This window comes from Magallana gigas, chromosome 3 (genome assembly GCF_963853765.1).
Source record: "Magallana gigas chromosome 3, xbMagGiga1.1, whole genome shotgun sequence".
In the NCBI taxonomy this organism is placed as follows: Eukaryota; Metazoa; Mollusca; class Bivalvia; order Ostreida; family Ostreidae; genus Magallana; species Magallana gigas.
This window is the reverse complement of record NC_088855.1, coordinates 7,777,542-7,789,654: the sequence shown is the minus strand read 5'-3', so window position 1 is coordinate 7,789,654 and position 12,113 is coordinate 7,777,542. Positions and strand designations below refer to the sequence as shown.

Below are 12,113 nucleotides of genomic sequence, written 5' to 3'. Positions count from 1 at the left end.
GTCACTTCACAGTCAGGGGAGACAACAAAGTGTCTGCTTTTTTTGTGATCTTTATCTTTACTTATGTGCTTTATATATGGGACACTGTCATTGTGACGGATGCTGAGTCACAAGTACTTTACTTCCTCCTTATCATCGCACTGATAATAAAACAGCAAGTCCTTATTTCCGTTTTATTCATTATTACTTTTTTTTAAATCTCTGATAATCAGAAACTTGCATGTGTGCTGTAGTCTCAGAATTCCTGCAAACAAGGCCAGGTTGTTCCTCTAGTACCCCTCAATGGCCACATAACAGCGATTCTCACGGTCCCAGGCATTTATCAGAAATTCCAGGGAAATTAAATAATGCTTTTGTATTTGTATGACTCTTTCCAAAAATATTCAAGCACAATGAATGCTATTCTCAACGAGAGTGCAAATTCATCTTATATCATTTTCATAAATAAACTCTTGCATATAAAAAAAAGAAGAAATTTTGTTATTAACACAAGTTTTTAATATAATCTTTGATAACAAATATCACATAGAGTAAGATATGAAATGTTTTGTGTATTTCCTCGCTGAGATCCCTGTTACGGAATGTGAATTGTGTCATGACCCACTGCCAATCTGCTCAAGAAGGGTCACCTGTAAAAATAACAATGGACTGTTAAACCTGCCCAAAGTGAATCCAAATACATGTGCAGTTTTTTAAACTATGAGTTTTGCGAAAATAAATATAATGTATTTACTATTTAATTTGTATAAGGCATTTAAAAAAAAAAAAAATAAAGATTAATACATAGTACATTTTATCCAATATAATTTCTGCTTGGTTGTTTTTTTTAAATTGAAATAATTGCAAAAAAAGTGAAAAATTGGTCATAATGAAAAATCTTGGATACTTTATAACTCGTGGATAACCTCTGTTATATAGGCAATTTCGTCCCATATGATCCACATACATGTATGTGGCGAAGTTGCCTGTGTACTTATTGAATACTGATTGAGCTGACCTTATCTTTGAGTTGTTGACATCGTTGTAAGGCTAAGGTAAACAACATCAGTGCCTCGTTCAACCACTGAACAGAGCACTCAACCTAAAACACAGAGGTACAAGAAGTAAGTCGTACTCCCCAACATTGTCACAGAGTGGATATATATTACAACTAAGTCAAAACAGAATGAGCAAATTACTGAACACAGCAATCAATCTACAACACAGAGGGGTTCCAAAATGACAAGAATTTAGGTCATAATACCCAGCATTATTATTTATTTTAGAGATAATTTAAAAGAAATTTAAATATCTACATTTTCCATATGTTTACTAATGCCTAAATTTAAGAACATATTTGTATTCTTTAAACTCTGAATTATTATCTGATAGGACACATACCTGATTTCTGGATATGATATCCGTCTGATGTGTGGAGGCATTGATACCAAGATGATACACAGAGAGAATTAGTTTGGAGGCATGAACATAAAAACTTAAAGCTACATCATTTGGCACAGAGGGGCGAAGAGTTTGCTGCAAGAAAAGCCAGGAACGGAATTTTTGAGTTCATAATTCTTTTAATTACACAAAATTGTAAGACTATTTGTATATTAAAGCTATAATCACTCCACAGTTAGGTTTGCTTTTGTTACATTTTCCTATTATATTTAATCTGAACAAATCAATATGTTGACATATCACCATGAATCACATTATAATCCTATCAATTACATATGTGCACAACTTTATGTTGCAAGCTCTCTGATCAATGTCTTACCATATTTCGGTTATACACCAGTTCTTCTAAGGATTTTCTTTTAGGGAAGGCCAAGGCTGAACGACCCTGGTTAAGGCTGTCAATCACTTTATCCAAAAGCTACAAGAATGTCAGAGTTCTCTTATTATGTCGTTTTTTCTAAATCAAAAATCCAAAAGCCACAACAAATTTGCATTTGACTTCATAATGTCATTGTGTCAGCATACCATAAGGAAGAGACATGCTTCCCAGAATTGTAAAAGCGTTTTTTCATCACAAAGCATCATGTTTTGCTGCTTAAATCCATTGAAAGTCAACTTAAGTATCCAACTTTTACCCTATATGTAGTAAGTTTAAACAGTGTAGTCAAAGTGAGGTGTGTATTACAATGTAGATACTCACAAGTGTAACCTGTGTACAGGAAGTGTAACCTTGCCTTTCCTCCTGTTCTTCTATAGTGTTAATGGCACCGTACAAGAAATTTGTGGCATCTTGGACCTGACAATCAAATAAAATGGACATTTTTGAACTGAACTTTGCTTTTTAATTTTCTGTGATTGAGGTTGTGTAAAGCACCTGCTAGACTTCCTGAAATCAATCAAAAATTCATATCTTGACTAAAACACAGCATTTCTGTACAATTCCCACCTGCTGAAGTTTCCAGGAAATTTCTGGATTAATTGTTGTCTTGTATGTGTGGTTATCTTTGCCTTGTTTGTGTTTAAAGCTGATATCCTACAAGTAAAAACGTTCTAGTATGAGTCATCAAAGACATATCTCTTTTTGAATGTTTTAACTTTAATTTACCTTGTGTTACCTAATCTTCATCAAACAGTTCTGTAAATTAAGGAGTTTGTTCAAAGACATGGCTTACCCCTTCTGAGATCCGATCCCCAACCAGAGTGACCATGCACTTCACGGAACCATTACTGCCACTGAGTATATAACCAGCTCTCAATTAATGCCAATTTAAACCAACTTTTATTTGTTAGGTACACAAGATTTTTATTGCTATTAACCATTCACTGATAACAAACAAGTGTAGTAGACGTACTTAGCACTGTTTAGCAGCAGTCTTTGGGAGGTAACCATACATTTGTTTTCATCTGAAAAATACAAAGGCTGCAATTTATTATACGAGATACAAAGAGTTTGCATCAATTAATCAAATTTCCTTCAATTCAATGTTTATAGCATGATAGAAATTATTTTGGTGGACACAGGTACTAAATCAATGCATACCATGTCCAGGTCTTGAAGGGAAGAGTCGGGAACACTCCTAGCAATACAAAACAACATTTGTCTATTATATTTGTCAATCCTTGGGTACTGATAGTGATGCAAATTTAAATACAAATACTGTTAAACTTGTTTAGGCCAAAAAAAAAAATATGCGTGTTTCCGGTAACCCGACCGACCCTAATTTTACGCGCCGACCCTAGCACTTTTTATTGCAAATCCGGATTATGTTCCGTAATTTGTTCTAAAATTACAGTGTTCAAAACACGCGCAGTTAAAAAGACGCTTGTGACAAATGAATAAAAAACGTCTTTTCAAGCGTTTATAAGATTTCACATGTGTAGATACTCGACAACATGGCGGGTATCGCAACCCTAAGTCCACCACATGTTGTCATGGGGTTTAAGTTAAAAAAATGTCTGCATTCACCCGAAATTAATGCAATAAATAGCTTTCCTGGGCACTGGACTGTGGGGTATTTATACGGAGAAATTCATAATAGCCAAAGGATCGACGTTTGAGGCATTAAATGAGTTCTATTGAGATGACGAGTCATTTCCCATTTATTATAAAATGTTTTGTAACACACAGGGCACACATGTTGGGGCTCACTATCATGTTTCTTCATATGTCTCTTGAGGGAGGAGAAGAGTTTATAAGAGTTTCAGACCTCCCGATTCTCTTTAATTGGGGCCGATATTTGGCCCAATTCCCAACGTGAAAAAGGCATCTTTTTTCCCAAAACTGAGTGTGTTTCTCCGAATTTGAGATTGACTAAAATAAATAATGTAACTAAAAGAAAACCATATTTATTCTAAATATATATTATGTTTATTCAGCAGTGATAAAAACACTGTGAAGATGTGCAACACTACCGCATTGTAAACTGTTTCTTGTGATCGGTAACTTGTCCAGAATTTCCTCAGACAGAGTCAGTTTAATAGAAAAACGATGTTTATAACTTTTAATCCTGATATAACAGTTGGTTGATAAGCTGTTATAAATTTTTAATTCTGCAATAAATGTTAAAATTATTATAAAAATATTTGTCTAAACAGATCATCTACAAAACGGTAGTAATTGGGTCAGAGGGTTGGACTAATCATGCTAATACCCCAAATACACAGAAGTACAGAGACTGATTTTATGAATATTGTCATTCAGCTTACACAATCAAAAAACATTTATTTGTTAAAGGTATAAATATAAAAATAAATAAAATTTTACATTAATACAAATAAGATAACTTTTTTAAAATTCTGATAAACTGTTTCATTTTCTTCTTTGTCTTTTGACATATGTAGTAATTACACAAAAACCTTTTGGGAAATTTTACATCTTCATTAAGAAACTTGTATCACACTGTGAATAAACTTTTTTCCTTCTCATTGTTATACGCACATGTTCCCAGTTTTAAAAATAATTTTAAAAAAAATATTAATTTTTACAAAATCCTATCAGTATACCGGTACCCTAGTTTTCTGTTCAGGGGACTGTACGTATAAAGTAAGAAAAAAAAAATCCCAATTTTTATCAAAACGTCGCTTTTTGCCAATCCATTGGCCCCGGCCCGTGTACTTAAAATGGGTGTGAGAGGCCTGAGTTTCCACATACAGTTTACCTAAAAAAAACCAGTTAAATATAATGTGAAGTTAAAATAAAAAGTCAAGTAAAAAAAAAAAGTAATTGCCTACCTACCTACCCTAATTTTGGGGGACATGTTACCGGAAACACGCATATTTTTTTTTTTGGCCTTATAGCAAAGCCCTAAGGAAACTGAGGATTTACAACATGTTATCTGTAATTCGTAATTCGTTATAATATTAACGAATATCAGTTTACATATTGTAACTTGTAAGCTAGAGTATCTATATTGAAATATACAAGGAGGTACTCCCCACCCCCATTTTATTTTCGCTCCTTTACGAGGCAAAATTAGGACTTCGCAATATCCAATGACTCAAATTATCTCTCTTTAAACACAACCTTGTTTGGGCAAATTCAAGGAGGAGCAAAACTGTTTGCAAGTGTAGAAGAGTGAAAGCTAAACGGGGCGATCATTGTGATGTTAAACAAGAGGCCCATGGGCCACATCGCTCACCTGAGGAAAAATAGGTATGATAAAATCAGCTTAATGGAGTCATAATACAAACTATATGGACAATGTACAATAATACATGTAGATCCTGTATAAATAAAATCCATTCTTCCCCCTGGATATTCTTATGTTTATAATCATTTATCCCTTTACTAACGGGATGATTTATAGTCATATCACATGTTGAGTACTGCAGATCCTTAACAATTGTGTATATATGGGATATAAATCTTCATCAAACTCTGAACCTTCTTGTGAGGCCGAAGAATTGTCCTGGGGCCAAAGTCTTAACAATTATAAAGAATCATCTGGCTGATTAGTTTCTGAGAAAAAGGTTTTTAAAGATTTACTCTACATATTCCTATGTAAAGCTTTGACCCCCCCCCCCCCAATCCATTGTGACCCCACCCTAGGCCTACTCCCAAGGGTGTCATTATTTTTACAACTTTGAATCTACACTACCTGAGAATGCTTCCACACAAGTTTCAGCTTTCCTGGCTGATTAGTTTCTGAGAAGAAGATTTTTAAAGATTTACTCTATATGTTTCTACGTAAAAATTTAACATCCCCCCCCCCCCAAATTTGGCCCCACCCAACCCCAAGGGATCATGATTTTCACAACTTTGAATCTACTCTACCTGAGGATGCTTCCACACAAGTTTCAGCTTTCCTGGCTGATTAGTTTCTGAGAAGAAGATCTTTAAAGATTTACTTTCTATGTTCCTATGTTAAACTTTGACCCCCCATTGTGGCCCCACCCTACCCCCGGGGATCAAGATTTTCACAAATTTGAATCTACACTACCTGAGGATGCTTTCACACAAGTTTCAGCTTTCCTGGCTGATTAGTTTCTGAGAAGAAGATCTTTAAAGATTTACTCTATATTTTCCTATGTAAAACTTTGACCCCCCATTGTGGCCCCACCCTACCCCCAGGGATCATGATTTTCACAACTTTGAATCTACACTACCTGAGGATGCTTTTAAACAAGTTTCAGCTTTCCTGGCTGATTAGTTTCTGAGAAGAAGATCTTTAAAGATTTACTTTCTATGTTCCTATGTTAAACTTTTACCCCCCATTGTGGCCCCACCCTACCCCCAGGGGTCATGATTTTCATAAATTTGAATCTACACTACCTGAGGATGCTTTCACATAAGTTTCAGCTTTCCTGGCTGATTAGTTTCTGAGAAGAAGATCTTTAAAGATTTACTCTCTATGTTCCTATGTTAAACTTTGACCCCCCATTGTGGCCCCACCCTACCCCCGGGGATCAAGATTTTCACAACTTTGAATCTACACTATCTGAGGATGCTTCCACACAAGTTTCAGCTTTCCTGGCTGATTAGTTTTTTAGAAGAAGATTTTTAAAGATTTACTCTACATATTCCTATGTAAAACTTCGACCCCTCCATTGTGGCCCAACCCTACCCCCGGGGGTCATGATTTTCACAATTTTGAATCTACACTACCTGAGGATGCTTCCATACAAGTTTCAGCTTTCCTGGCTAATTAGTTTCTGAGAAGAAGATTTTTAAAAATTTACTCTATATTCCTATGCTACACTTCGACCCCCTATTGGGGCCCCATCCTACCCACAGGGGTCATGATTTTCACAACTTTGAATCTACTCTACCTGAGGATGCTTTCACACAAGTTTCAGTTTTCCTGGTCTTATGGTTCGTGAGAAGAAGATTTTTGAAAATTTCTCAAAAATTTTCATAAATTCCTTATTATCTTCCTTTGCAAAAAGGGCGTGGTCCTTAATTTTCACAACTTTGAATCTCCTTAGGCTAAGGATGCTTTGTGCCAAGTTTGGTTGAAATTGGTCCTGTGGTTCTTGAGAAGACGTTGAAAATGAGAAAAGTTTACAGACGGACAGACAGACAGACGGACGACAGACAAAATGTGATCAGAATAGCTCACTTGAGCTTTCAGCTCAGGTGAGCTAAAAATGTTAAAAATGCATGAAGCTAATCTGTTTTTTCTTTACCATCCAATTTTGGAACAGATATTCATTTGACTATATAATATCAGTAAATATCTCATGTCAGAGTTTATATCCATGATTTTTTTTTTACATGTAAGTAATTGTAATGAATCACTGGTGTTAAGCCGATATGCGTACCATTTGGTACGCATATCAGAAGATGGCGACGACCTTTGCAGGTTCGTAAGTTTACACAACTCTTTTTATTTATTCAGATCGTGTTTCAGCAGGTAAAACGTCAGTGTTTGAAGGGCTAGCGAGTCTTCACATGTAGCAACCTATAAAATAATCTAAAACTGCATATTAATTGATGTTTTCATCGTTAATGAAAATCCCGATGATATGCGTACCTACGGCATGTTTATGTTTTTGGATATACGTACCATATTTTGATGATATGGGTACCACCTACTCTCCTATTATTTTTTGTGTTTTCTTATTTTCACTGAATTGTGCGGTTTTGAGACGCTGAATGCATTTGTGTTATATTGTTATATTATCGTTATCCCCAGAGCGTCAGTATGTTGAGAACTTGGACATATATCATTACTTTATAGTAGCGGGAAATAAACATTCAAATTTTCAATACATCATACTAATTGATCTCTTGTTTTCGGTCGGTCGGTTCAATCAGTTTTGATATACGCTTAATACTGAACCTCGATTCTGGCAATAATTTTTTTTCAGAGAATTCAGAAACAAGAATGGATGAATCCCATGTAAGTAGATAATATTTAAATAGTTGTCAAGAAATTATCCTATCTGTTTAATGTCAATTGTTTTAAAATGATAAATACGCCGAGTTAAATTGTTTCATGCTTTATCATTTAAACAGAATTCAACATTAAATGGTAAATTTTTGAACAAAATATTCTTTTATTTGTCTATTGTTTCATTCGTTTGTAATTTTATACAGTTAAACTTCGATATCTTGAACACCGATATCTCGAATACAATGGATATGTCGAAGTGATTTGTAATTAACAACCACTCATTTTTTTAAGTATCGTATTTGTACCCTCAAAATCTCGAATACTCGGATATCTCGAAGTTATAAACAGTCCCATCTAGTTCGAGATAACGAAGTTTGACTGTATTTATAAACAAAATCATTTTTCATACTTGAATATTTTTTTCTGATTAAGAAATTGAAGGACTCTAAATATCTGTTATTATTCGGACTTGAATGTTGAATTTGGACTTAAATTAAGTGAGATTTTGGTAATCTGATGATTATATATCAGGCAATCTAAATCACCTGTATTTCTTTCTTAGATGATTTTTTTTCATTTATAGTTTTCATTTAACAAGTTGTTTTAATTTTTTTTTACGAAATACAGTTAAATAAGTTATAAATATAAAATTCCCTTGAAAAAAAAACAAATCAATTTGTATATTAGTGGTACGTATATCTTACCGATGGTACGCATATCCAGAAATTCTTATCTGTTTTATGGTACGTATGTCTGTTTTTGTAGGTACGCATATCATCAGAATTTTAATGAATGAAGAAAATATCAATTAATATGCAGTTTTAGATTATTTTATAGGTTGCTACATGTGAAGACTCGCTAGCCCTTCAAACACTGATGTTTTACCCGCTGAAATACGATCTGAATAAATAAAAAGAGTTGTGTAAACTTACGAACCTGCAGAGGTCGTCGCCATCTTATGATATGCGTACCAAATGGTACGCATATCGGCTTAACACCAGTGATGAATGTTGACAGGGATCAGAACTTGCTATATCTATGGATTTGTTATCCAACTGTCGTCATACAAATCAAACTATATTTCCAGCTTATTCTTATCAGAGTCTTAAAATATATGTCATTAATCAACAGTAATATTAATACTTACCAACAATATGCTACTAATTTCCTCCAAAACCTTGTGAACTTGGTCCCTTAATAGCCAGTCTAGTTCATGTCTCTGTAATAAGGGATGAATTAAAAGTATCTATTGTAAAAGCAGAAATATTAGTTGGAGATATAATTTAAATTTTGTGTTGTTCATAACATTTACAAAAATTCGTATGACACTTTATGGTAAGTTGATAAATGAGATTTTTTTAAAAGCAAAATTTGGTAAATATGTCTTCTATATCAAGTACTTTTTATATTTACTTTAAATCTCATATAAAGAGACTCTTCAAAGCTACAATTAAAATGTTTATCTTGTTAAAAAAAAATTATTTGTAATATTATATTTTAAAGGGACTTGGACACGATTTAAGTGCAAATTTTTCAAAATTTATTTTCACAATTTTATTGTCTATATATAGTAATGGTTATTAATAATATGGATGTTTTCGATGCTTTGTCAAAATTTGAAAGTCAAATTAGAGTTACCGGTACAAGAGAGTTACAGAGGTTAGAATTCTTTGTTTTGTAAACAAAGCTCGGGTCTTGTTATTGTTTACATATGCATTGTATTGGTATAAGTTTCTCTCTAGTGTTGCTTTTTGTTGTTGATAAAAGAAATTAGGAACACATTAAATCAGTTTATCTTGTTGCCACAAGTTATTTTGTCAAATACATGTAAATAATAATTTCTTCTTTCCTCTGTATTTCGCTTGTAACTTGATTTCTAGCATTAAAATGTTGGTGAATCATTCAAAATACACAAATAGATCATTTGATACAGAAAAATTTAATATCAAATCTTTCATCTCAAATAGTGTCTAGGTCCCTTTAAATAAAATGACATTTTTTTATATGACAACTTTTACTTCTATTCAACTCTTTCATTTAAACCCCTGAAACTAAGTTTTTTGTTCTATCACAAACAAAATTTTATCCCCTTCCCAATAAAAAATTCTGCTTCAATCTACAGTTTTTCGTCCTCTGGAAATAAAGCTGTTTGCTATGGTGTTCCGATGGGGCCACTTCGACCTTCGCACTTTCGCCTTTAGGTCGAGGTGCGAGAGTGCGAAGTTGCGAAGGCGAAAGTGCGAAGGCGAAAGTGCGAAGATGCGATGGCGAAGCGCAAAGATGCGAAGGCGAAAGTGCGAAGTTGCGAAGGCGAAGAAGCGATACTACTATCGCACCTTCGCCATCGCAACTTCGCACTCTCGCCTTCGCATCTTCGCAATTTTGCCTTCGCCTTTTTATAATTGTGGAGCTCTCTATCGTTTAAAGACAATTTTAGCTGTATAAAAGGACATCTGAGGCAGACGATGAACTTTTTAGAATTTATTTTCAACAGCTTGCGCAGATCCATAACTTTTTCTAGGAGGGGTGGTGGATGAATAATTATATTTGTGGGGGGCGGGGGAGGGTTCCGAGACATATTTTGGAGATTTTATTATTATAATATATAATTAATAAAACTAAATTGTCCGGGGGGATGAGATGCGGACCCTCTCTCCCCCTTTACAGCATGTGTGAAGTTATTAATATTGAGTTTTCCAGGGGGCGGACCCCCTCCCCCCCCTCTAGATCCATACATCAGCAAGGAGTGTCGCATAATGAAATTAGAATTTAACTGTGTTTGATCCACGGTAAACAGACAGCTTGTAAGTGACAGAAGCCTGGAAGTGCATATGTATACATTATGGCGGACATTACATTTTATATGGAGTATATTTAATGATTAGACATAGCCAGCACTGGTAAACATATATGTCACATATACACATTAAACTATTTATAAACATTCATAGTAAGCACAATGGCCTAGCGCATGCGTACCAATGATATCATGGATTAATTGGAAAACCTTGGCGAGTACGGTATCTGCATCAAATTCTATGTAATCGACCGAGACTTTCTGAATGCTATCAAAAAAGGCGAAGGCGAAGGGGCGATAGTAGTATCGCTCATTCGCCTTCGCCTTCGCCATCGCATCTTCGCGCTTCGCCGTCGCATCTTCGCACTTTCGCTGTCACACTCTCGCCTTCGCAACTTCGCACTCTCGCATCTTCGACCTAAAGGCGAAAGTGCGAAGGTCGAAGTCGCCCCATAGGAACAACATAGTTTGCTTTTTTAACAGGAGAAATTTGTGGAATTCATAATAGAAAACATTTTATAATATTATAATATTAATTTCTATATAATATTTAGTATCTTTATACATTATATCTGTTCTGAGCCAGATGAGATCATGTATTAGGCCCTAAAAAGTGGGCGTTATCAAAATGTGTCATCACCCAACGGCAATGTTATTCATTAGATTCAGCGCATGACAACCTTATTGCGATATGTTCTGGATCAGTCATAATCAATTCATAAAAGTTCACTTCTTTGACTAACGTCGAAACTTTTAAAAACCATTCCTTAGTGCGAATATCAACAATTGCTCACAATAAGACCAGATTCGTAAAGAAAAGTAGAAAATTAAATAACATGAACTGTTATTTATAGTTAAAGTCTGGCCCTATTGGGAACGATGATAAACATCGTTTGCTAATTACGCAGTTTGACACGTTACCAAAGTTTGTATTTCTGGATCCTCTTTCTTCTTTACGTCCATGTCAGTGTGAGTTATACCTAATCTACCTCCTTCAGTAGAGAGCTTTTCTTATAGAACTTTGCTGGTGGATCTATGATCTAACGTAAAGCATATTTATTTTTGAGAAGGTGGAAAAACAACTTCACAACGATATAGCAAATAAAATTTGCACTTTTATGAATCATTAAATGCGTATTAACTTCATGTAATACACAGTTTACATGATCAGTAATCTTGTACACGATCAGATTGTTTTCCTATTTCTTTATATCTTAAGGTGATAACATTAGGCCCTCTTAAAAGTATTTTTTTAAAGGCCCTGCTCTGCAGATGACGGATCAGTCTGTCCGTCCAATACCACATGTCCTGAACATATATCTCAACCTGTCCCAATCTGGCTCATATTTCACCAACAGAGTGCCTTGTGGGTGAAGGGTGTACAGTGACCTTGAACCAGGTTTCTAAGTCAAGGTCAAGTCAAACCTCTGTTTTCAATGTTACCTTTCAGGACCATGTATAATTATGTATGATCTCTACTTTTGGCTTATATTTCACATAAATAGTGCTTGTGGGGTAAGGGTGTGCAGTGACTTTGAACC

The 12,113-nt window shown here is 34.7% G+C and overlaps 1 protein-coding gene across 1 annotated transcript; it reads right to left on the bottom strand.

Annotated features, from left to right (window-relative positions):
- Positions 1-475: 475 nt before the first annotated feature.
- Positions 476-11,623, bottom strand: LOC105328466 (protein rogdi). The gene is made up of 11 exons (XM_034461512.2): positions 11,494-11,623; positions 8,923-8,994; positions 2,981-3,017; positions 2,793-2,844; positions 2,613-2,673; positions 2,387-2,473; positions 2,141-2,236; positions 1,760-1,858; positions 1,381-1,515; positions 998-1,081; positions 476-629 (listed from the first exon to the last, which is right to left on the bottom strand). Exons 1-11 carry the CDS (start codon positions 11,533-11,535, stop codon positions 594-596), a joined length of 801 nt encoding a protein of 266 aa, XP_034317403.2. The 5' UTR covers positions 11,536-11,623; the 3' UTR covers positions 476-593.
- Positions 11,624-12,113: the final 490 nt, after the last annotated feature.